The following is a 27,244-nucleotide window of genomic DNA, read 5'->3' as shown; positions in this document are numbered from 1 at the left end:
GGTCCGTTTTCGTGTTTTCACTCGCCGGAAAGTTTGCGCAGAAAAATTGGGCCCTGAGGCTGCTCCGCTAGGCCCGATAGCCATTTGGGGTACCAAATGAGCTCCATTCACAAAATCGTCTAGCGCACGACTTTTTTTTTCATTGTTCCTAAACCCTAGGTCCGTTTTCGCGTTTTCGCCCACTGGAAAGTTTGCACACAAAAGTTGGGCTCCGGGGCTGTCCTACTAGACCCGATAGCCATTTGTGGCACCAAATGAAAAAGGAAAGAAAGGGTTAACCATGTCTAAGAAATTTCTTTAATTATAATTTTAGCAACAAACTTCTGTCATCTGTGAAATAATATTTGGCAAGTTGCCAAATCCTTATCACTTTTTGTTGTTTGAAACCTATTTTTGAAAATTAAAAAAAATTAAAAAAAAAAAAAAAAAAAAAAAAAAAAAAATCCGTTTATCTAACTTTATAGTCATTCTATATTAAAATTGATTCTAACTTCCATGTCAAAATTGTTAGTTTTTTAATTATTAGAATTGAAAATTTTAAGTAAAAATTTTGAATGAAAATGAGGGACGTATAAAATATTGAACAATGATTAGATGCATATTGCATTTAATCTCATGGTCTCCTCATTTTTACACTTAAAAAGAAAAAAAAAATTAAAAAAAAAAAACGACAATGACACCGACACATTTCCATTGGATGATAGTCGGGTTGCACCAAGTTTTTTTTTTCTTTTTTCCAAAATTATAGTTAAGATTTACGAGGAAAGGGTGTGCAGTAGAGTGGAGAGAGATAGGAGAGTATTGCAATTGAATGCATAGAAGGGTAAGAGAGAGCAATCGAAGAAAACAAGACAAAAGTGGTTTTATTGATATAATAGACAACGGATAAAACCTTACTCTTTGTTATAATTCACGTGAGAAAGGGTTACAATTACAACGAGATAACATAAAACAACACAGCTCAATGCATCCACAATTGACAATTCATTGGGAAAAAAAGGGTACAAGTGAAGTCGCATATTCTATTCCTTGTGATGAAGTGATGTCCTGAACCAAGGTATCCACACTGATGTAGTCTTCTGATATTGCCTGTAAGCTTCTGCTCTGTAGTGTTGCTTCACCATTCGGTCTTCAACCAATTTGGTTACATAAGCTAAGCACATAGTGTTGAGCAGCGATCCTGCAAGGCACCATCCCTGACCTAAACCCCAACCCAATATCCCAAGCCCCCACCACCACAACTGCTCTCCAAAGTAGTTTGGGTGTCGACAGTAACGCCACAATCCCTCCTGAAGATTGGGCACCATCGATTTTCCACTTATTTTCAGCTTCCTGTTCCTGCTCACGAATTCATGCAGCTGGGTGTCCGCAAAGTAGGCCATCCCAATTCCAGAACCACACACAAAGATAGCTACCAAATCCCACAACTTCAATCCTTCCTCGACTGAGTGGACAACGTACAGAGGCAGGCATACGCCCATCAGAAATACCTGTACAAAACTTGAAACCAAATCAACCACCACCACCACCACCAGTATGTGAAAAGGTAATTCGTTTATTAGTTATTAATTACCTGCTGTGAAAGGTAGACGGCGAAGAAAGAAACCCACCACCAATTCTTTCCGTACTGTCGCCGCATATCTGTGAACCTCCAGTCCTCTCTGGCTCCCAACTGCCATCCCTCCCGCCTCAAGTAGTTGTGGGAAAGCCTTATGCTCCATATCCAAGTCAAAGCAACTGCCGCCCACGACCTCAACTCATTATACTCAGCTAAAGGGTGAGAAGCAAAATAGTGAACCAGCATCACGGGTATCAAAGTCCAGTACAGGTCGATCATCTGCAGTGAACCAATTAATAACATATAGAGGGTGTAGAGAAATTGAGAAGAATTTCGAGAATCCAGCAAAGGAGGAGTCTCACCCAGTGACTGGACAGGACATGGCTGATGAGCCAGAAGACAAGGTTGACATTGAGAAAGAAGAGTGCATTCACCAACAAAAGAGGATGGTGATAGCACCATTTCCAGAGACCACTACCGCTACAATTACCGTCACCACAGTTGCTGAGGAAACAGAGGTAAAACAGAATGGAGGGAAGCGGAACCAGTAATGCTATGACACCATTCTTCAGATTACTCCCTTTTGAGCCGCAACCTATGGCCATCGTGTTTCCAACTTTTCTTTCCTTCCGTCTCTTCGCTTATGCCAACGCCTCCCACACCTCATTGCTCTCTTCCCTATCCATTTTTATAGGGCTGCTGCTGCCACCAGACTTTCAACTCTCTTTGACTTTCCAAATTTCTACTCACTTTTATTACATGCTATGAGTAGGATGAAAAAGCAAGCTAACGTGCTACAGCTCTCCCAAAAAAAAAAAAAAAAGGAGAAAAAAAAATCTTCTTTCATATTTATATTTATTGTATAATAATTGCTTGAACTACAACTTCGATCCCCATATTCTATCACTACTTTGGTTCCTTTCACAGTTCCTACACTTTTATCTCATCAACTATTAGCTGTAGATTTTCATTGAAATTGTACTACTAATTAAAATGGTAACGAAGAGTTGGCGTGCTATCATAACTGGATATAAATTTTCATTTTGCCAAATCACAATCGATATACTTAAAATGGTCCCTAATTTTAACAAAAACAACGAGAAGAGCCTCTGGCAGTGGGGCTTACTGCAGAGATGAGGACCATGCAAGTAAAATAATAATGATGACAATTAATTAAGCAAGTATAATAATTACGGTAATTATTTATTAGGGGGCCACAAGCACGCTTGTATTAGCATATGATCAAGAAACTGCAAATAACTTTGCATGCTATTGGCAATTGGGTTGGGGTGCGAGCGAAATGATGGGCTGAGGGCCAGGGCCAGGGCAATGCAACTGCGCCTAATCATAATGATAGCGAGGCCCCCCGCGCCGTCCGGCTGATCTATCAATCTCTTGAAGCCAACTGATGCAGTTGCACACATATCCATATAATTGAAGAGCAGTTGCATGTAATGATTGGGACAGTCATCATACGCCCGCTTTATTATTCTATATACACCCCAACCAGTAAGAAAACATTTTCCTCCATCTTTGCTTGAGAAATACAGAAATGCGTTGGGAATTCAAAATTTTCCTACATACAAGTACAACTACCAGTACCAAGCAATATCGGTTGGCAACCAATGACAGATAGCAGTAAACAAAACTGGATGCAATTGCTACAACACAAGGCAAGTTGCGCAAACGTGATCTATGCCACATCACTTTAAGTCCATTCTCTCAAAAGCATTTTGAAGAATACCAGCGACTCAAGAAGTATTGACAGCTTAATGGTCATCATGCTCATCAAACTGGTTACCTTCATCAACACCTACATCTCTTTCATCCCCATAGTTAACCCAAGGTAGCATTGATTCAAACAGGACAGCCAATGCACTCCTATTTGCAATTTCCTGGGTAGGTTGCTGTCGATCAGGAGGATTGGCATGTTGAATTATGTTCTGCACGTTCCTCATCCTTGGATCAACCACAAAATCTTGCAATGCTTCAGGAGGGGCCGTTGATAGTGAATCAGAGAAATCCGAGACCAATAAATGTGCATACCTGGCAATAAGAGAAAGCTATCACTTTTACCTCCTAAAAATTGTATTGATAATTATTAAATTCCACAAGTACACTAGAAACTACGTAGACGATTTGAATCTAAGTGGTTATTACTTCTTTAGTTTAAAAATAATTTCAGAGCACAACTGATCAAAATGCATGCGTTTAGCAGCGCCCAAATGAGGGGCCAAAAGCTAGATATAAGGAAAATACTTCGAATCACCAAGAGAGAGGGAGGGGAGAGGGGAAGATACTCACTCATTTTTCTCAGATGAGAATGCTTCTTTTCTCACACAAGCCCAGTCTTTAGCATCGTTTTGATCAGTTTCCAATGCTTCGATTACCAATTGTGCAGTCTCTCTGAGAAACTTCTGCAGATCTGGGATTCTCCATATAATGTAATTCCTCTCGACGTACAAATTAATGAGGTGATCCAATGATGGAATTCCTGTCTGATCGGGCAGGAAGAAGGAATGCTTGAGTATATGCACCCAAAACTGCTCCTTCAGTGGGACCTTTTCCACTATTCTCTTTAAGACCAAAGGGTGAAGCATTAACGCCTGCTTCAGAAGATCTGATGAATTAGCCCTCGTAGCATCCAGATTATCAACCTTTGAGGGTTCTTCACGCTCAAGATAAAATCGACATATGGAAAGGGAGAATGAGAAGTTTGGGAATAACCACAGAGAAGTATCATTTTTGTAGCTCTCACCAAACCTTTCCAGCCAGGTGTATTCCTGTGCCCTCAAAGATAAGTAATCAATGAAGAAAAGAGCCCCCATTGGGTCATCAGAATCCAGTGAAAGTAGGAGTTTGCAAACTTCTAAGGCGGATCGATGACAACCACGCCTATCCAAGTTTTTTACGTGGGTGAAAAGCAATGTAAACATTGGCTTGTTCGTTTCATGCCTGATCTTCAATTGACAATTACCCTGAAAGACAGTAAACATAGGGTGCCATGCACATTCCAAGGCATATAAACTCTTTGCAACTGCATCAGAGGACATTTCATGGTCACCCGCAAATTTAAAATACTCTGCCATCGTTATAAGTGAATCCAAGTGATATGGGTGGTGCAACAGGATACTGGCAATGCCATTGAGATCATGAATAGATCTGGCGGCTTCATATGCTTTCTGAGCTTCAACATAGGATGGCGGGTGTACATATCTGGAATTCATTACATTATAATCCAAACACTAAAGGAACTATACATTACATTTATATTAACATGTTTTGATGACACGAGTGATGCTAATTTATAGAAAGGAACAGCTAAACTAAGGAAGATCACTATATTAACATATGTAATAAAAAAAAATGTGTGTGTTTTCCCACGAGAAGATGGGGGCACAATTATCTACAAATGGGAATGTTATAAATGAATATTGACAGAAAGAGACGATATTAGATTCATAAAATTGCAGTTCATTCAAGTTTATTAAATCTTGGACCAGGAAGGACAAGCTTTATACAATTACTTAGATTTAATATTCAGGTAATACATGTCGCAGCCTTGCTGACAAACCATTCAAAAACACCAAGCAGGCTGAACACACATACACAGTAATGGCATTCTAGTTTAATCTACTTAAAGTCAGTATATGTGCTTAAGGGAGCAGAGGGAAGAAGATAAAATTGAAAATGAAATTTACCTGAAGTAGTGATATCCATTCCTTGTCTCCAAAAACTCCATGGAAAGAGAACCATCCCAACGAGGCCAATGGTCTGATGGACTAACAAGATAGGTCTTCCTAGAAAGATGGTTGACACGTCTTCCCCCACGTACTTGTCTAGAACTACTGGCCTGATTATTTTTTTCAAATGATTTTACTACCTTAGAACCAAATATTCTTCGCAGTTCATTCCCGGCATTTAAATATTTAGGATCCACCTCTAATAATGAAGGCATACGTTGTTTTCCACAATTCCTTTCTTCTGCACCATTTTTGGCTTTCTCAGGGCCCTGTAGGCTGCTTAAAGCAGAGGGGATAGTATCCAGAGACAGAGATTCTAGGAGCACATCCAAGGGTTTATCAAGGATTTTATCTGTGGTGGAAGAAGAATTCTCACGCTCCTTCTTCTTTTTCTTTTTCTTCAATTTTTTATTTGAGGTTGATATTGCACTTTTAGTACCATTGCGCACAAACTGCTTATGCATGTCCACGGAGATTTCGTCAACTGCCTCCTGGTCATTGTCCTGTAGACAAATGACAAAGCCACTCAGCCAGTTGGGCAAAAAAAACTTGCTAACATTTAATGAATGCACCCTACAGCCAGTACTTCATAAGACTTGACAAGAACAAAGAAAAAAAGGAACAGCTAAACTAAGGAAGATCAATATATTACAATGACATCATTATTTTTTTTTTTTTTTTTTTATTGAGGAAGAAAAAATTTATGACTGCAAAGCGAAACGTTGAACAGGGTTTTAGAAATTTGTTGAGAAATCCTACAGTCGGATAAGTCTTGGCTAATATAACCTGTAAGGAAAACTCTCAACAAGAAAGTTAATCTTCACTTGCATATGGAGCATACTTGAAATAAAGAACAAAACCTTCCATAACTTCAGGAAAGATAGCCAAACCCCATTTTCCCTTATTCTCTGCAACAAGTTTGTAACAAAGCACCAATCTTATCATTCGTAACAGATTCTTTCCCTTTTCTATTTGAAAACCATATCATTTCTTACCAAACAGACTCCAAAGAGTGAATTATAAATTATGGTTAAAATATATAGAAATTGAGACAGCTCCAGTTAGGCAATTAATTAGAGTGCAGGCATGTGAAAAGTTGAGAATTGAGCAAGAGTTGTAGAGGGGAATGAAACAAGAAACCTGTTGAGGGCTAATTTGGGAATCATCTTCGTCATCGATAAGGAGGTCGAAGGGATTGATAGAAGACGCAGCAGGTGAGGATGGCCCAGGATCCTGTTCGTCTTCAGTGGTGGAGGATTGAGAATAGTGCTGTAGAAGCTCCTCCTGTTCCTTTAAAACCTTTTTGAGCAACCTAGCGGACATTTTCTGAGGAATCGTGGTCAACAAAACGGAACCCTCAGTCTCTGCGAATTCCAAATCCCTCCCTCCAATCCAAACGGATGAATGAATCAATTACCGAGTTTGGCCTGGTCTTAAAAGTCTTAACACGGCTTGCTAAGCTTTCTGCGATGCAGTTGCAACAAGCGGTCTGGAAGCTGAAACTGGAATACGCCGACGCCAAGGAAGCTGAAGCCAATAATCATATATTATGACGAGTTATGAAATGTTGAATTTCGAATTTCTGAAGGAGACCAACGAATGCAAGCCCACCTGACCTACGTACAGCGAATATTAGACCGGCCCAACGGATAAAGCTCGTCTGGGTCGCGCAGATAAGGCCCAATCTTCAATTTGGATCACCATAATTCTCACACCAAACACAACCTTCCCCCAACAAAACTTCCCCTCTCATGTGCCATTCCCAAGTTTCAAATCAAATCTATTTCTGTTTTTTCTTTTTGAAGAAATCCGCCTTTCTAATTATATTTGTTGCCCTAACAAAATATTTTCATTGCGGTCAAATTTCATATTTCATATATTCGTTGTCCTAAAAACAATAATTGCATTACTCAAATTGTATATGGCTACTTTCAAAGGAAAAAAAAACGTGTATATGGCATCTTTTTATTTATGAACCTCCCCCAATTATCTCCTTTCAAGCGTCCATTTGTTTTACAAAATTTTTTCATGAGATTTTATACCGATATTTAATAGGAATGGTGGCACAAATAACAATCAGACCCAAAATAATAAAATATGTAGAACAAGGATAAACATATTAGGGGTATGATACAAAACTAGCACCAGATATCACTAATAGCAGCTATCAATGATAGCTATATGGGTAAATGATTAAAAAACCCACACGCATCCCAACATTTTGCGCTTCTTCTTCTGATTTTCTCTAATTGAAAATTGTCGCTAATAATAACTGATAGTAGCTATCATTGTCACTAATGGCTACTATTAGTTGCTATCATTGATAATGTATCAGTGATAGCTTTAATTTGAAAAAGTATTAATACAACCCTAAAATAATAACCTATGAAGCACAGATATAGATACGGCTATACGATACGGACGACAATTTGTCAATTTCTAAAAGATAAAAATACAGATATGTCTAAGGATGCGTCATTTTTTTTATATATATTTCTGAAAAACGAGGATACTGATACATTGAAGATATATTTTCTTTTTCTTTAAGAAAAATCTAGGTTATAGATAAATTTAGCATATAAGTTAATAACAATAATCCAAAATAGAATACAAACACTAAAATACAATACAAAAAAAAAAAAACAACATCTAAGATGTTGAAATACAAATAAAATGCAATAGGAAAGTGACCATATTGCAAAGTAGAAGAAGAAGAAGATTAAAGGGAGAAGTATGAAGATAAATAAAGAACTTCTTCATTGAATTGTTGAAGATATCCAAAATGGTTTATATTTTGGTGGACTTTGTGGGGACTCAAATGTGAAGATGGAGATTAGATGATTCTAGTCTAGGGTTTGGTCCGTTGTTTTTTTTTTTTTTCTTTTAGTTTTGGACTCTAGTAATGAGCTTTTTAAATAGGTTGCCTAGTTTTAGATTGGGAAAGATTATATGAGTTGCTTGTCTTTTTCTTTAAAAGAAAGTACGTGTAGAAATAGATACATCAAATCACATGTCAGATATGTATCTAGGAAGTATCTGGAAGTATTGATATCCGATACGTGTCTGATACGGATTCTTTGCCTCACATGAAGTATTTGTACTTCATAGATAGTAACACTTGAAATATCACCTTTTAATTTGCTATCAGTTTTCAATGGCTATCATTGATACACTTTGATTAATTGAAATTAAACTTGAAATATTAACACCTAATGCTATTAGTAGATATCAATGACAGACTTTTATAAGTAGTTATCAACTTTTAAAAGGAAACTATCATCTTTTAAATATTAACATTTAAATCTACAAGTGATAGAAGTCTATCAATAAGAGGCCTATAAGTGACTATTTCTGATATTTACCTAACTCATATTTCCAATATCATTAATATCATTCATTTTATTGATATATACCTAAGTCATATCATTGATAGCTTCAATCAGTGGCTCTCACCAATAACTTTTAGCAGTAACTATCAATGATAGACTTTCATCAAATGGATTTCACTTTTATATCATGAATATCATCAATATATGGATATCATCTAAGTTCTATCATTGATATCACTGATATCACTTATATCGTAGTTATCGTGACAACTTCTATCATTGATAATATGTTATCAGAGATAACTTATGTCATTCCTTTTTACCATCAAATAACATGTCATCGTTGATAGCTTCTATCGCTGATAACATGCTAACTTGTAGGCATTCCACTCACACCTTAGTCCAAGATTCAACTTTATTAAATAAATTCACTAAGTTGGCAATCAATTTTAGACTTCTATAAGTTGATATTAATTGTTGAAAAAACCATCAAAGAATAAGTTATCAATAATAAAAAATATTAATGGCTATCACTGATAGATTTTCATTATAAGTGACTATCAATTTTGAAAGACTAAAACTCAAAGCTATCAGTAGCTATTATTGAGAAAATTTTTGGAGGAGTTGCATGAATATTTATTTTATAATAAATATTAGAGTTTATGTAGGAAGATAAAAGTATTTGCAAATATAAATTTTTTATATTAAAGATTTAGGCCCAGAAAAAGGAAAAGACTAAAATAGACATGGCCCATATAAAACCATTTGGCCCACCTTATTTCGACCCTTCTTCTTCTTCCGTGAAAAACCGCAAAAAACACTTCTTTTCAGAAAATGCTTCCAACCCTTATTTCGAGCTCCGACAGTGCCGTCTTCTTCCGATTTCAACCTTTCGATTTCGACAGTATCGTCTTCTTCCGCTCCGACAGTGCCGTCTTCTTCCCCATCGATTTCGCTCCAAATTTCAAAAAGTATGTTGTTCCTCTTCCTTTCTTCGTTTCTTCTTTGTCCTTTCTTCATCTCTTCATCACTGATAGCAAAAATTCGAAAACGTAGGGCTTCGTTCTTCTTCCATTGACAGTTTGCATAAGAAGATAAATAGTTATTTCAAATTTGGGCTACATGCATTTTCCATCTTTTTTAGGTGTTTCATTCAGTGTTTTGTTATGCATTTTGGTCACAGTGTAGTCATCACGGTGTAGTCATCACAGCGTAGTCATCATAGACTAATAATCATCAAAATGTTGATTATGTGAAGATTATTTGTAATGTTGATTGTGATTTTCTGATTTTTCGAGGAATATGTTGATAGTTTATTGTTGACTGTGTTTGATTGCTAATTATGTGAAGATTATTATACTGTGTTTCGTTGTGATTTGCTGATGTTTCAGTGAATATTATGCTAATTTAGTTATTTTAGTGATAGAAGTTATCACTGATGCTTCAAGGAATATATTGATAATTCATTGATAGTTTGTTGATAGAATGCGAAGTTTATTTCTTAATATTTGTTGGTATGTTGATTGAGATTTGCTAAATTTTCGGTGAATATATTGATAGTTTATTGTTGGCTATGTTTGATTGCTAATTATGTGAAGTTTATTGTACTGTGTTTGATTATGATTTGCTGATATTTCAGTGAATATTATGCTAATTTAGTTATTTATTAGTGATAGAAGTTATCACTGATGCTTCAGGGAATATGTTGACAGTTCATTGATAGTTTGTTGATGGATTTATCTATCAATAAACTATCACTGATGCTATCATTGATGCTAATTTAGTTTCCTGTACTGTGATTTGATGATTGTTTATTTATAGGAAAACTATCTATCACTATTATTACTATCAGTGATACTCTTTTATTGCTATCACTAATAGTATCAATCACTGATAATATCACTAGGGTATAACATTAGGAGAATTTAATTGATAGCATCTTTAAGTGATATCTCTAATAGGGTACTATCAATGATATGAATGTAATGAAGAAAATCGAATATGAGATTTCCATGAGCAGCGGAACAAGATTATTCCAAATTACAATCATGAATGAACAATACATTTACAGTCAACTTCAAACAAACGGTTATACAATTCATACAGAAATTACAGCATGAAAAAATCAAATGAACAAGAGAGGAACTCTATGAACATTTGAAGCTTCGTCTCCACGCTCTGTTGCACGACTGCTCGAACAACAGCAACCACGAACGCTCGATTTACACGATCGCAACACTGCAACGAACACAACACGAACACTTCATGCTCGTCCTCAACAAACGCCTTAGTCACGAATTCCTCAGCAACACGAATGGCCTCCACAACACAACGAACGGCCTCCAGAAAACCTCAACGGTGTCGAGTTGAGTCTGACACCACCAACAAGGCTACCTTGGTATTCTCAGTGTGAGAATCCAGAGGGTGGACTCTGTTCAGACTTGGTATGAGGCAGACGAAGAAGGAAACACCGATCGCGTACACGACTGAGCAAGTGGGAGATGGCGGAGACCTATCGTATAGGTCGATACCCAATCGTTTAGATAAAACTAAGCGATCGTCTAGCAAAAGTTATGTGATTGTTTAGCTCGATCTGTTGCCTACAGATACTACACGATCGTTTACTTTGGCAAGCGACCGTCTAGCAAAACTATACAATCGTTTAGTAAATACTGCACGATTGTTTAGCTCACCACTGCACGATCGTTTAGCTCACCCAACCGTCATTTAGTAAATCCATATTTTCTTGATGACTACGTGAGTTTCTTTTGCGCGGAGAGAAAACTCAAAACTTTTTAATCTTTTGTAAAAAACTTCTTTTTAAAATAGGAAAACCATTTTCATTTTAAACTCATGGTTACCATGAATTCAATAACCACCCACTAACTTAGTTATTAAAGAAAAATAATTAATTATCCAATAATTATTATTATTATAAATATAAATGATAACCAACTTATTATACTATATTTATAACCTATAGTTTTAATATTTCATTTTATGAAACATATAAACCATAGTACTTTTTCTACTCCATGGTACTTAATGTAAATCTCATTTACATCAATCCTTCACTAAGTGTATTTCATACATCATACCGATTATATCATATACAATCAAAATATTTTTTGTCAATTTGAACATTTCAAATCAACACCAAAAACTGATCCTCAACTGAATCCATTGAGCTATCAAGGGGACTTCATGGATCTGTAGCTCGAAGCTCCAACAATACTAGAATAACTGACTAAACTCTTTAGTCACGGGATCCACCATCTGTTAACTGCCAGGCACTCCACTAAAGACCGACAACTGAACTCTCCTTACCACAGATATATTATGTGTCCATCTTAACCAATCAGCAGTGTGACAACCCTTCACAGATCGCTCGTAAGTACAGCTGGGCCAATAACCGTTATGTCCCTGTAGTTACATCTGTCTCCTTAAGTACCATTGATCCCTCTAATGAACATAAGTCATAGTCCTACTATGACTGAGTCTTCTCTTCCAAAGAGAAGTTGTGGCCACTATGTTCAAGCCCTGAAATCAGCTCTTAAGGGAGCAATCTCTCTACTTATCCCTGCTTCGGTAAAGAAGTGAATTCCATCTTGTGGATTGAGTTCCTAGCTCCCAGATCAGACAAGTCCCCAAAAAGGTAGGCATGTTAAGTTGGCAATTTGGCCACTCTCACTCATACTAATCAAAGGACCAACCTCAAAGGCAGGAGTTCCCAAAACACTCAGGATTGAGGTCGTGTCACCTATGGTCGTTTAAGTGAGATGCAAGTCTCTAGTATCAACGACGTTATATACAGAGTCTAGTAATCTCATGGTCCAGGTCTTATACAAACTTTTTGTATAGGACACCCCCGCTCGTACGTCTCCACTTGAATGGTCAAGATCTACCATCTGTAGTAGTTTCAACACTAGTAAACCTCTACAAAGCAGGCCGTATCCGTAGTGTCACCAGGATCAGGTATCCCACCTTAATTCTTATACTACAGACCTATTTAGGTTATCACTTAAGGCATGATCCACTTGTATATCACATATACATGCTTAAGTTCACATACGATAACCAAGGAGCTTTGTTTATTGGATATGAGTAAATGTCAGAATTAAATAACACTTATTTTATTCATTAAACAATGTGTATCTTTACAAAACAACAAGACTCCGGGAGAATTAGGACACCAATCTCAACATGTAATGGTTCCACATGTTTGTTTTTAGGATAAATGGAGAAAGGAAATAGAAAAAACATTGGAAGGATCAACATCTGGGAAAAAACACAAGAAGATCAAGATCCACAATCTAATGATATTTTATAAATTTATATAGATTTGTGGTCTCTTTTTTTATTGCATTTAGGTTATTGTTATATATATAGGAAAATGTATTAATTGTTCCAGAAAGTGAGTGGACAAACCCATTAAAAGTAAACTCCTTCATAAGTTTAGAAGTCCTGTCTAACATAGGAAAATTAGATGAGCCATCACTCCAACTATTTAGAAAAGGTCCTTTTGGGCACTTCTTAGATATGAAAATGAAAATGGTGCCCAACCAACTCATATCACACCTAATTAGAAGGCAACACAACTACCAAACAAAATATCTTTGCCTTTAATTTAGAAGGACATATTTCAAAATTTGGCCTCAAGGATTTTTGATAAGTAACAGTTTAAATTGTGATGATTACCCAATAGATGGTATCTATAGTGAACAGGAATCAATGGATAACACAATTAGAAACTTCTTTTTCAAGACAAATATGAAAATTATAAGAAGAGAGCTCCAACCTACTTTTAATTTGTTAGGTTATGATGCCAATATACCCATTGATATAAAGGTCAAACTTGCACACTTGTATTTTCTAGAAAGCTTCCTAATTCCTACACAAGGACATAACAAAGTAAGTTGGAAGCATCTAAAAATGTTGGATGATGAAGAAACGTTTAGATCTTATACATGGGGCAGAGTTTCCTTTGAACTAACTGTAGAGTTCTTTAAGAAGGTTGTCATCAATAAGCCATCTTCCATTTTCCTCCAAGGATTTCCACTTGCTTTGGTATATTGGGCTTTTGAAATTATACCAAGATTATCCAACCCCACTATTGGATTTGCACGAAGAATAAAAAGTGATGGACCTAGACTTACTCAATGGGAATCTCAAGAACCTAATGATTGGCAACACATCAACAACAATATTTTCAAAGCCACTGGTGTAAGTCCTTTATCACTGTTATTTCCTTTATTTATATATATTATTAGCATGCTATCAAATGATAGAAACTAGAAACTATAACTGATGTTTCAGCTTTTATGACATAGAAGATACCACTATCAGTGATAGCTTCTATCAGTCATTTGGAACTATTGTGATATCTTCTATCATTGATAGCGTGTTATTGTAGATAGAAGCAATCAGTGATAGCTTAAAATTACTGATTGTTTCTATAAATTAGCTATATCACTAACATCTTTATTAAACTTTTAGTTTACTATTGCCTTATTGGTTCCAACTGAACAAGAATTGCAATCAAACTATTATGCCTATTTTGTGGAGTTGGAAGCCATGGAGATGGATATTGAAAAAGAAAAAGAAGGAAAACAAATGTCAACCGGGAGAAGAATTACATCATTATAAGAAGGAATTGAAGAATTAAAAAGAGGACAAGAAGATATTAAGAAGGACATCAATGAAAAACACAAGGAGATTCTTGATATATTAGGCCACATAAAAGAAGCTATCAGTGATAAACTTCCACAAAAAGAAGAAGGTGCTGAAAAGCAATCTTAAGAATCTCTTGAGAAGAACAAAGCACCATCATCTAGTTTGGAGCTTTTAGATGCAAGTTTGGAAGTTCTAGAGGTAAAAACTGTGATTTTCTTTTTCTGTAAAGAAGTACAATAACATATGATATATGCATGCAAGCTGAAGTTGAAACTGCTAAGGACAATGAGGCTCAAGAAAAGGGTGTTCAAGAGAATGACCAGCAAAAACAATTGCAAGATGATCCTGAAGATGAAGAGGAAGATCAAGAAGAAAAAGGGGATAAAGATAAAGAAAAGGAAGAGAATGTAGATAAAGAAGATATGACGAAAAAGAATGTAAGTATTGATTGATTGATGATCTTAATTATAAAATTAGCATGCTATCAGTGATATCTGAAATCACTGATAACCATCTATCAGTGATAACACACTATCATTGATAGTTTATTATTAGTGATAGTATAAATAATAGGAAGCTTTATTTAATTGACTGATACTGATAGCACATTGATAGATGTCATGTTATATTTGATTCCATGATTTCAGGTTACTGAAAAGACTTTTAAAAAGAGTCCAAAAAAATATAAACCAAAGGTTGTCGTCGAAAATATGGAGGACAATAAAAGACCAAAAAGACAAGAAAAACCAACCAAAAAAATTCTGGAGAACGCAAAAAAACAAAAAAAAAAAGACAAAAAGAAGGTCTCTCCAAATGTGTCTACCAAGGTGTCTCCAAGCAAAGCTACAAGGCATTCTCCAAGGTGGAATGATGACGCTCCAAGCTTTGATCTCAAAATATCACAACTTTGATTGACAATAGATAGACTTGTTTATTGACAATAGATAGACTTGATGGATGGAACACGAGACATACGCAACAGAAAAAGGACCTAATTCCACTCTAATTGTTTTTAATTTAAAGGAAATTAGCATGTAATTAAAGGAAAAAACAGTAATAAAAAATTACCTTTGAAGCTCCAGAAATGCTTTTCCTCGCTAAATCTCGATCCGAACTCTTTTGGACCATCACTAGAGTTGACCTACTATCCTTTAGACTCAGAACTAGGTTGTGGGACTCGATGGATGAAGAAAATCGAGAGAGAGAAAGAGATGGAAAAAGATGGAGATTTTTTGGGTTGGGTTTTTAATTTTTCAGCCCAATTTTGAAAATTAACTTTTTGCAAAAAAATGGCAAAAGTCTTTAATCCATAATTGAAAGCCCATTTTATAGAAAAAACCATGCAACATTTTCATAAAATAAATCCATAAAAACCTAACACCTAGAATCTACTATCTAAGTGGGCTTAATGTCTCCACTATAAGCCAACACCTAGCCCACTATTTTGTTAGTGGAATTGTCCAATAGAAGTTTGGATTTTCCCACTAACTTTAGTTAAAGGGCAAAATAGTCATTTGGTCAAAGTCAAACTTTGACCAAAAAGTCAACATTTTGACTTTTTATGATTTTTTCCGTATTGACTAATTTTGACCTCTCGAGCATGAATCCGCATTCATTTCTCAAAATTCAAATCACATTTGAATATAAGGTCGGTCAAAGTTTGACTTTTCAAAGTAAAAAAGTCAACTCTTTGACTTTTTACATCTTTGACCATTTCCATTATTTTCGAGCTTCCGAATATGAACGTATTCATATTCTTGATATTTAAATCACATTTAAATATTAAAGCTGTATCTCTAAAATGAAAATCGACTACTATATCACATATACTTGTCGGTTTCTTTCTCTTCACCTAATTCGAATAATTCAAATTATTCTATCATACTGTTCTAAGTTTATTCCTTATGAGCTAGTAGGGGAACTTAATGGACCTACAGATCATGGGCTCCAACAATCCGAGATTAACCGGTAAAACTCTTTAACCTAATTAATCAACATTTGTTAACTAATGGGTCATTCCACTAAAGTCCCGTAGTTGCACTCCCCTCACCGTAGATATATTTTTGTCCATCTGATATAACCATAATCAGTAAGCTAATCCTTCACAGGTTGTTCGTAATCTCGCTTGGGTCATAAAAACCGTTTTACCCCCAAGACTACATCTTGTTCCTTAAGTTCCATCGATCCTCTAATGAACAATTGGTTTAAGGTCAATCCTATAAACCGAACCCCTCTCAGGCCAAGGAGAGGGTAGGGCCCCTTGTTCAAGACCTGGATTCAGTACTAAAGGGAACTACCTATCTACTATCCCTATAACGGGTAGGAGTGAATTCAGTCTTTGCACCCTATGTTCCCAACTATCCACCTGATCTTACCCCTGAAATAAGAGGCTTATTGGGCTAGCGATGATGAGCTGCCCTCACCTATGCAGATCTAAGGATAATTCCAAGTGAACAGAAGTTCATAGTTAGCTCAAGATTAAGATTAAGTTACCTAGGTCATCAATTAACGAAATAGTCAGTTTTATACATAAAACGACATTTAGAATGTAAAAAATGACTATTTCATGGTTCAGTCTTATGCAAACTCATTGCATAGGAAGCCCCAACTCACATATCTCTCTATGAACGATTCAGGATCATATCGTTTGTACTAACTACAAAGTGGGCCGCATCCATAGTGTCCCTAGAATAAGGCGCCCAGCTTTATGCATATACTATAGACCATTTTGGCTATTATTTGAACTTGATCCACATTTATGTTACTACATAAAGTTCAAACTATATTAAATAGCCTCAGGACCTTAGTTTATTGGATTCAAGATTACAATTTCAATAACAATTTTATCGAAAAACAAAACAGAATATGTTTAATAATTTACAAACTACGAGTTTTAGGATATAAAATCCAACAAGACTTCTGTTTGACAATGATGATTGCTGTTTTTTTACAATAGATAGGCTTCTATGATAGTTAGAGACTGATTGTTATGCTTTTGAAAATTAGAATGTTATTTTACAAGATCAGTGATAGTTAGATTCGAAATTAGATTGGAAATTATTTTGGACAATAGATAGTGATTGTTATAATTTTAGAAATTACATTGTTATTTTACAAGATCAATGATAGTTAGATTGAATCAATATGAATCCTTCGTAAATGTGATTGATATAGTTGCAACTTTCAATTTATTTGTTCTTCAACAGGTTATTCAATCTTCAACAGGTTGTTGCGTTGATCAAACTTTAAACACAAGTTGCACAACTTCTATCACTGATAGTATGGTATCAATAATAGACATGCTATCAGTGGTAGAATCTATCATTGATGGATTTTATGCAAAAATGCTTATCTTTTAGTATAGTTATTTAACAAAAGAAGTTTTGATGCTTTTGAATTCATTGTATTAATTGCTGAAAGAAGCTATTTTGGAGCTATTTAACAACAGGTTGTTGGGTTGATCAAACTTTAAACACAAGCTGCACAGCTTCTATCACTGATAGTATGGTATCAGTAATAGACATGCTATCAGTGATAGAATCTATCATTGATGGACTTTCTGCAAAAAAATTTATCTATTAGTATAGTTATTTAACAAAAGAAGTTTTGATGCTTTTGAATTCATTGTATTAATTGCTGACATAAGCTATTTTGAAGCTATTTAACAACATGTTGTTGGGTTGATCAAACTTTAAACACAAGCTACATAGCTTCTATTACTAATAGTATGGTATCGGTAATAGACATGCTATCAGTGATAGAATCTATCATTGATGGATTTTCTGCAAAAATGCTTATCTTTTAATATAGTTATTTAACAAAAGAAGTTTTGATGCTTTTGAATTCATTGTATTAATTGTTGACATAAGCTATTACAGATAGCTTGATATCATTTCTTTCAATTGTTGTGGCTAAAGGAAAACGAAAGCTTCATAAATAAAAGCATCATATTGTGAAGCATCATGTTGACTAAAGAATGGATATATCAACAACAAAGTCTATTCCACTAACAAAATATTAGTAATAAGGTCTCTAATATATTTATGACAAACATCAATAACAAATTGTCTCACTATCTAATGGTTAAATTGATGACAACAAGCAACAACTACAATCTAATTGATAAATTGGTGAAAAACATTGGCTGTCTCACTATCATTGATAAATTGATGACAAACATTAATTACAAAACAAGCTTCTTCATTACAAACATCAATTACAAATCAAGCTTCTTCATTAAACAACTGGTGGCAATTTGCATGTCCTACAATTATGGCCACGACGATGACATTGACTGCCCTTCGAGCTCCTTTTCTTTTCACCAATTGATAATATTCTTTGTTTATGTTGCCGTCCAGTCGGATGTTTAACTATTGGAGGTAATACATTCACACCAACATCAACATATCTCTAATCAGAATGATTTCCAATAGGATAAACTGATCCTTTATAGGTTGATAACAATGTACTGGAAAAATAGTAGTCCGACACAAAAGTATATATATCTAAATTTAGCCCACGAATAATAGCACAAGCATGAGCACATGGAATCTCCACCAAATCCCAAACACGACAACTGCACGATTTATAGGCCAAATTTACCAAAAATTGTCCCCATCAACTACTTTATATTCTTCATTGTTAATAGGATCAACCTGAAAAATAAAACAGTCAACGAAATGTAATCAACTAGGTGAACTAATAGAATGTCAATGAAAACTAAAATATAAATGAAAATGTAAGTGATACTATCCCTACCTAATTAAATATTTTCAAGCTATCAGTGATAGCTTCTATCATTGATAACATGTTATCAATGACAGAAGTTATCACTGATAACATGTTATTAATGATATTTTCTAATAGTTAAAGTATTTGTACCTTGAAGCTTCTTGACTGACTGTGTTGCTTTCGCAACTCAGACTCTGTCCAACTAGTCAAAACAGTCTTCATGGATAATGCTGATTGACTTTTTTCATAAAACCAATTTTGAAGTATTTCTCTAATATAATCAAGTAATGATACAATAAGGAACTCCCTAGGCTCTTTCAAAATATTATTCAAGCACTCTGAAATATTAGTAGTCATCATATTATACCTTCTTCTCCTAGAATGTGCACGTGCCCACTTCTCAAAACCAACTTTATTGAGATATTCCCGAATTGTAGGATATATTGATTCCATCCATTTCATATAAAACTCGAACTTATCAATTGTATAAGCTTTTACACAACTATAACATATGTCATCAATTAAATAATCCTTATAAATCAACCTCATATTTTGCAAAAGGTGTCATAGACAAACACAATACTCAACACTTGGAAAAACATTCATAACACCTTTCGAAATGCTAAAATGTCGATAAGAAATAATGACTAATCCTTCTCGTTCACCAAAACTTTTATTTAAATTCTCAAAAAACCATCTCCGGGATGCATCATTTTTAGAGTCAACAATACTAAAAGTAAGAGAAAAAAATCTGATTGTTACCGTCAATTGTTGAAGCCGTCAAAAGAGTCCTAGTGTATTTACATTTCAAGAACGTCCCATCAACTGATATATTAGGCCTACAATGCTTCCAACCCCCAATTGATGCTCCAATAGCCATATAACAATACTTAAAGTGCCCATTTATGTCAGCTTCATAGGCAGTGAATGTACCTAAAAGAAGAAAATAAACAATTAAGCCAGATTACAAAAGGTATATAATTAATTGATGCCTACCACCAATAGCTTCTATCACTGGTTGCAGTCCATCCCCAATAACTTCCATTATTTTCATGTTATCAGTAATGGAAGATATCAGTGATAGGAGCTATCATTGATAGATCATATAATAAGTCAGAAACAAGAAATCTGGATTCGTTTCTTCTAACTTCATAAAAAACTTTGGAATCAAAGCATATGATTCGCGTGCATCGCCTTTCAAAGACTTCATTATTTTCTCTTTTTCCCTCCATGCTTTGTAATAGCTAATAGTTACTCCAAATTCCTTACGGACTTTATTCGCAATATCACTAGGAGTTGAGGTATGAGAAGAACTAAATCTAAAATCATTTCTCAAACATTCAGCTATTAAGGACGAAGAAGCTTGTCTATGACAAGTTTGAATATTTTTTATAGAACAATCCTGAATATCAATAAACTTCCTAAGCATCCACAAAATACTCCGCTTGTACCGGGATGCCCTCACATACCACTGACAACCATCTTGAACACATTGAAACACAATTGCTCTTGAATTTGACGTTATAGTCTTAAATTCAAAATTCTTTTTAACCGCTATCAAGTAAAAACAATTTGATAAAATCTCTTTACTAGCAAACACATCTTTTTCTTTCAAATCATGAGCAATATGTATATCCATAATTACTTGGAAATCACCATAATCAATCATAGGTTTAGAAGAAGGAACAATAGACAAATAATTCTCAGCTCCACTAGAAACAACATTAGAAGACACTTCCAAACATGAACTATTGACATGAGCAACCAAGCCAAAAACCAAGCTATATCCTTATCTTCACGAATTTGAACTACATTTTGAACCTCATTCATAAAAAATCTAATAAAACTGAAAGTTCTATAGAAGAAGTAGACACATCCAAATAAATCTCCTTAACTATTAAACCCATAAAATCTTCAAAAACCATTATATCATCTACTAAAACTCCAATAGATTTGTAATTCACATAATAGTGTTTTTCATTTCATATTCCACTATGAAAAACAACTATTGGAATAACCATGTTTTAAAATTCCTACAAAAGTAAAACAAAAACTCTTGATAACAATATAAATAGGTTCTAATAGCTATCAAAAGAAAATATAAATCTATCAATATCATTGATACCAGTCTAAAACTAGACATGTCTTTCAATGGATATCAATAAAAAATAATGAACAAATAAAAAATAATAGCAATCATATATATTCTATCAGTGATAGACATTATCAATGATAGCCACTTCCAATTGATGACAGTAGCTTCTAAACCCTAAGTTAATACATTGTAGCAGAAAACCATAAATGACAAACAAAAAGCCAAGGTAGGTATAATATCAAACATCAAAATACACTAATATGTTTATAGAAAGAATATATAGTATCTAATCAAACAGTGAAAAATGCAAACCCTAACTTAATTAATCAATCAAAACTCAAAATATCAAAGAAAAAGTAAACAACGCAATGAACAAAGCAAAATTTTATGAAAGCACACGAACTCTGCTCACAATCCATTATGTTCACAGTGAGCTGAAGAAATCATTAGGTTCTTGAGAAAAAGAGAAAGAAAAGACTAGATGACCTGAAGAAATCGAGGGAAAAATTGAAAAACAGAATCGAAAAAATAAGAATGCTAATAGAAAAAAAAAACTTCCAATCAAAGATGAAATCGAAAAAAGAAAAATGAACTCACGAATTGGTATTGATCGAAGTATCACGGAGCTTCACGAATTGGAATTGATTGAAGTATCACAGAGCTTCACGAATGGGATTTCATGAAGACTGATTCATCGATGTTTCACCATGAAAGAAAAAGGAAAGCATTGACGAACGGCAATGTGAAAAAGGAAAGATAATAAAGGGAAAAAGAGGGTAAATTTGGAATTTCAGAAAAAAATAATAGCTTGACCGGTCAATGTTTGCTATATTAGCAAATATTTAAAATATGGTATATATGATCAGATTTTTTTCCCATTTGTATTATTCGATACAAATTTCCAAAATTTTATCGTGATTATCAATAATAGACTTTTATCACTAATAGATTTCTACCACTGATATAAATTTGATATCACTAATACATGAATATGACTGATATCTATCTAGGTTCTATCACTAATATCACTAATAATTTTTATTATCAATACACAAATATTATGGTACACAAATATACAAATATTTCAATTGTGTCCTTGATTTTGGGTCATCTATGCCATTTTTTCAAATTTATTTCTGATAGACATCATACTCTTAAAGTCTCATAGAAAGAAAAAAAAAACTATTGGCTTATTTGATATCATTCACATTTCTCATTTTTTGAGAAATGAACTTGTATAATAACTATTCTCGTTTGTTATTGTAAACTTTTAAGAGATGTTTCTAAAAATTGTGCAAATTTGTGGACTAGAAAAAATAGTTTATTTCAAATCCGTTTTCATTTGCTATTTATTTTTAATATTTCATTATAATAATCAAATTTGATGATTGACTTGTTAGAGTTAAATCACTTACGAATTGGATATTTTAAAGTCTTTGGTACGAAACTCAGCCTTATGAAAAAAAAAAAGCAAAAATCGGATAAAGGAAAGAAAATTAAAAAATAATAGAGAAAGAAAGAGAAGAAGCAAAAACTAGAGAAAGGAAAGATTTTTTAAAAAAAAAATAAAGAAAGAAAGGGAAGAAGCAAAAACCGGAGAAAGAAAAGAAAATAAAAATATATTTTTAAAAAAGGAAGGACAAGAAAAAATCGGAGAAAGAAAAGAAAATAAAAAAAAAGAAAGAAGACGGAAAGAAAATAAAATAAAAAATGGAAGAAGTAAAAACCAGATAAAGGAAAGAAAAAAAACTAAGAAGAAGCAAAAACTGGAGAAATGAAAGAAAATTAAAAAATTAAAAAAAAAAAGAAACAAAAGAAGAAAAAATCAAAGAAAATAAAGAAAATAAAAAATAAATAAAAAAGAAAAAATAAAGTGTGCAACCAGACAAGACAAATAAGACAGGGGAGAGCAAAATTGAAAATTAGAAAAAAATTCAAAGGTTGACTAGTCAACACTTCTATATTTGTAAATATTTTAAAGAGGTGATATAATTTTAGATTTTTTCCCTTATTTTACTATCTAGTACAAATATCCTATTTAATATATTTGTTTGTTTCACTAAATTTCACTTATTAAACTTGGGATGTTATTATTCATAAAACTTTTAAACTCATCTTTGACATGAATTTTCTAATATTGGATATAATGATGTAATTTTTATGTCTGAAAGATAAACGGTAAAAATATAGCCTAATTGATTTATATATTAATACAAGCTTTTCATTACTATTAATTTTAATTAACTAAATACTAAGTAGATTACATAGACTTGATAAATTTCAACTAATACATTCATAATTAATAGTTTATGTTATCTTAACTATTTAATATAAATTATTGTCATTAACCATTAATATTCTAACTAATTTATATTACTTTTAATTTTTTTAGTATTTAATTTAAATAAATAAATTATGTTTATTTTATTTTACTTGATTAAATAATTAATTAATATAACAATATATTAAATATGATAAATTTAATTTATGACTACATTATTTGGTCTCTTGCATTTAATTTGGTAATTATTTAATTTTGGTCTATATATAAAATAAAAAAACTAATATTTAACTTCTAGACATTAGTTATTCTACATATCCAAACATAGACACTAATTATCTTAAAAAATCAAATCACATATATTTAATAAAGACAGATATGCAAATATAGCAATCAAACCTAAAATATTAGCAGCAATCCAAAAAAATTGCAAATATAGAAAAATTTAAATTCAGCTCTTAGAGTCTATCAGCGATAAATCTATCATCAATGGATTTTGCTTTATTTATAATTCTTTAAAAATGTTGTTATATACTTAATTGTTAACGATAAAAATGCTACTCATTACAATTATCCTATTTAATATCTATAACTATAAAATAATATTTGCGATCTAAATAGATTTGTGCAAATCTTCAAAAAGATTCTTTTTAAATAATCGGTCAAAAATTTTAGTAACAAACATGCAATATTTGTTTTGTTAATACCAGGACCAACGTTAATGCACATTATTTATTATCTAATGTTGTTATCGAGCAAGAAAATTAAAGCTCTAGAAGAAAAGAATATATACTCTTTGAAGATTATCCAGTTTCACTGGGTTTAAACCTATCAAACGCGATTTAACATCATAAGATTTATAAGAAAATATTATAAAGAATTATTATTATTATTATTGGCGCGAAAAATCCGCACGTAGTCATGAGTTGCTCCTTCAACTTACTCATCTGATCTAGCCTCATCAATAGAACTAACATGTGTGAGAGTGCTTGCACCAATGTAGTGTTGAGTCAAGTACACTCTAGTATCTAAGTTAGTAAAGGGACTATTTAGCTTAGCTAAGCAAGTTGGAGTTTCTTATTTGTAGTCAATTTACTTCTCCTTCCATTGTGGTTGTCAAGGAAGCTATTATATAAGGTTCTTTCTATGCCACCCGCTTGGGTTTATGTATGTAATGTTAATGGTGTCAGATTAGTTGCGACCCTCGAGGTTGGAGAGTGTTAATGCTTAGCTCAGCTTAGTTATTTTCTATTTGGGATAATCCCTTGAACTCGGTTAATAGACTAGGAACTCATGGATCTAAATTTTCGCTTTTAGGACGAGCGGCTCCTCATATTGCCTCCATGTTTCCCTTGGACTTGGACTTGGACTTGTCCATGGGTTTTAGGTCTTACCTAGGACAATCCTTAACAATTATTATTATTTCTTTTCTTTTTTTTTTTTTTTAAATGATCATGTTAAAGATATTCGAATTATATATAGTTGTTCATGGATTTATATATCCAAAATATCTTACCAATTATCTTATGCATCATTATCTTTTCATATCTTGTAAATTCTATAAAAAGTTTGAGATATACAACTGAATACATAATACATTTACTCTCTTCTATCTTTTTTTCGTATACTTTGTTCTTGTTCCTTGTTTTACAACAGATAAACCTTTGGGAAAATTATACGGATGACCCAATTTTATGGTCCAAAATGTCAAATGACTCATTTTTAAAAAATAATGTCAATTGACCCTCTGCTTACATCATCACGGGATGAGTTTATAAAAATTGCCCCTGATAACCCTCTCGTTCTCGCTTCCCTAATCTCACTCTCGCTGTCTGTTCATCTTCCATCGTGATGTAATTGTTTGTCACTGTACGATTGATTTGACAATTTTCACGAAATCTGTCAACAACTTAAAATCGTTAACACAAAAATGGTGTATTCTTTAAAATCTAAACTTCATTTAAACTGTCATTTTGTTAAACGGAGATTTATTGAACGAGGTTTTCTAGAGCGGAGTTTTTCTGAACCAAACGGAGTTTTCAGAACGGGGTTTCAGAACGGAACAGACTTTTCTTGAACTTGGTCTCATTGGTGTTTGTAGAAACGTGGTCTCAAAAGAGGTATGTATAGACATTGTAAAATAGCATAACGAAAAGGGTGTGAGAAAGAGGGACAAAGAGAAAGGTGGAGAGAGCGACATTGAGCGACAGCGAGAGAATGGGCTTGAGCGACAGCGAAAGAAGGAGCTTGAGTGATAGTGAGAAGTGCGAGAGCGAGAGGCGTGGGAGCGACAGCGAGAGAGATCCATGTGTATTACTATCTGCTTAATAAAAAATGTTCTCTTAGTTTGTAGGATGGAAAGTGTGTACTAATTTGATACGGAGGTCATTGGGATGAAAACCAAAATTTGTATATTGGAGGCGAGCTAACAGGAATCATTGTGTCTATTACCTTGAAGTATAAAGAACTTAAAGCTCACGTTTATAGTATTGCAAATGTAAGTTGCTTAGAGTTTGATGTTGTTATGAGAGTTAAATATAAGCTTGACTTTGAAGCCCCTCCACACTACATACGAAATGATGGTGATGTTGACTTCGTTCTTTGTCGAGACGATCTTTCTACAATTTAGATATATGTAACACTAATATCATACCACGATGAAAATGTGAATATAAGTGATGAGCGTATAGGTGTAGATAGACAATACGAGGCATCATATGAGCTTAATCAAGAATAGGATGATATCCTATTGTCTATGAACACTCAACCATTAACATTATCAATAGACAATGACAGCATTCGTGCAGTGGACTTGGAAAGAGAAACTCAATGTAACAGACCTGTGCCTAGTAATGAGAGATCAGCAGGCTTGAATTTTATGGATTGTGGTCCTTCAAAAGAGCGTGATCCTTTTGTGGTCGATAATGAGAGATTAGAAGGATTAAATTCTATGGACTGTGGTCCTTCAGATGCATAAACTTGCAATGGCTGTTATTGAGAGATTAGAAGGATTGAATTCCATGTCTTCATGTCGTAGAGGGGAATTGATTATGCCTGGTACCTCTTCATCCGAGACAGATGTTGAAGTTGGTCAAATTTTTTTGAGTAAAAGTGATTTAAAAATGAGATTGTCTATTCTGTGCATAAACAATAATTTTGAATATAAGGTAAGGAAGTCAACTAAGTCTTTGTTCACTGTTAAATGTATAGATGATAATTGTAAGTGGAGCCTTCGTACGGTTAAAATTCCAGGGTGTGACATATTTAAGATCACGAAGTATATGCGGTCGCACATGATAACTTGTAGAAATACAAGTTATTTATACCACCTTATCTAGATATTGCGGCCAAAAATTAGTAAATATGCGCCGATTGTATAAAGATTAGCTTAGAATTACAATAATTATAAATAATCGCAATTACACCCACTAACGCCAAAAAGATGGAGGACAAGCCAAACTTTACTCTGTTTTACAGGAGACCAAGTCACCGCTTGCGCTCAAGGCTCACGAGAAACTGATCAACGCATCTCTGTCACATTGCGTCCATCTATCAACAATGAAGAGACGATCACCGTAATGACGGCGCAATGCGACAGTCGATCCAGAGCTAACTTTCAATCGCATGCGGTAATAAAAACAACACCGCATGCAAGCAACGTAAAAGCAGAGGATTGAGACACGTGTACAACTAACAGTTGTGCAGAATTGACGGTCTGATTGCATAACCGAAGGAATAATATCTCTCCATCTTTGGAACTACCATAACCATCAGTGGGGACCATAAGGCCGGAGTCAAAGACCTGCACCTATAAATATCCCATAGATTTCAGAG

At 33.9% G+C, this 27,244-nt stretch overlaps 2 protein-coding genes and 1 pseudogene across 2 annotated transcripts; all 3 read right to left on the bottom strand.

Annotated features, from left to right (window-relative positions):
- Positions 1-839: 839 nt before the first annotated feature.
- On the bottom strand, positions 840-2,427 carry LOC120082182 (3-oxo-5-alpha-steroid 4-dehydrogenase (DUF1295)). The gene is made up of 3 exons (XM_039037441.2): positions 1,921-2,427; positions 1,574-1,837; positions 840-1,490 (listed from the first exon to the last, which is right to left on the bottom strand). The coding sequence occupies exons 1-3, from the start codon at positions 2,161-2,163 to the stop codon at positions 1,023-1,025; spliced, it is 975 nt and encodes a 324-aa protein (XP_038893369.1). The 5' UTR covers positions 2,164-2,427; the 3' UTR covers positions 840-1,022.
- A 576-nt stretch (positions 2,428-3,003) lies between these two features.
- LOC120082173 (transcription factor-like protein) lies at positions 3,004-7,056 on the bottom strand. Its single transcript, XM_039037429.2, has 4 exons — positions 6,442-7,056; positions 5,260-5,804; positions 3,863-4,774; positions 3,004-3,604 (listed from the first exon to the last, which is right to left on the bottom strand). The coding sequence occupies exons 1-4, from the start codon at positions 6,622-6,624 to the stop codon at positions 3,328-3,330; spliced, it is 1,917 nt and encodes a 638-aa protein (XP_038893357.1). The 5' UTR covers positions 6,625-7,056; the 3' UTR covers positions 3,004-3,327.
- An 11,657-nt stretch (positions 7,057-18,713) lies between these two features.
- Positions 18,714-20,673, bottom strand: LOC150038245 (uncharacterized; annotated as a pseudogene).
- Between the last annotated feature and the right edge of the window lie 6,571 nt (positions 20,674-27,244).

This window comes from Benincasa hispida, chromosome 1 (genome assembly GCF_027475165.1).
Source record: "Benincasa hispida cultivar pf3 chromosome 1, pf3_genome.v1.1, whole genome shotgun sequence".
Classification (NCBI taxonomy): domain Eukaryota; kingdom Viridiplantae; phylum Streptophyta; class Magnoliopsida; order Cucurbitales; family Cucurbitaceae; genus Benincasa; species Benincasa hispida.
The sequence above is the reverse complement of the archived record's forward strand: the minus strand, read 5'-3'. Positions and strand labels throughout refer to the sequence as shown.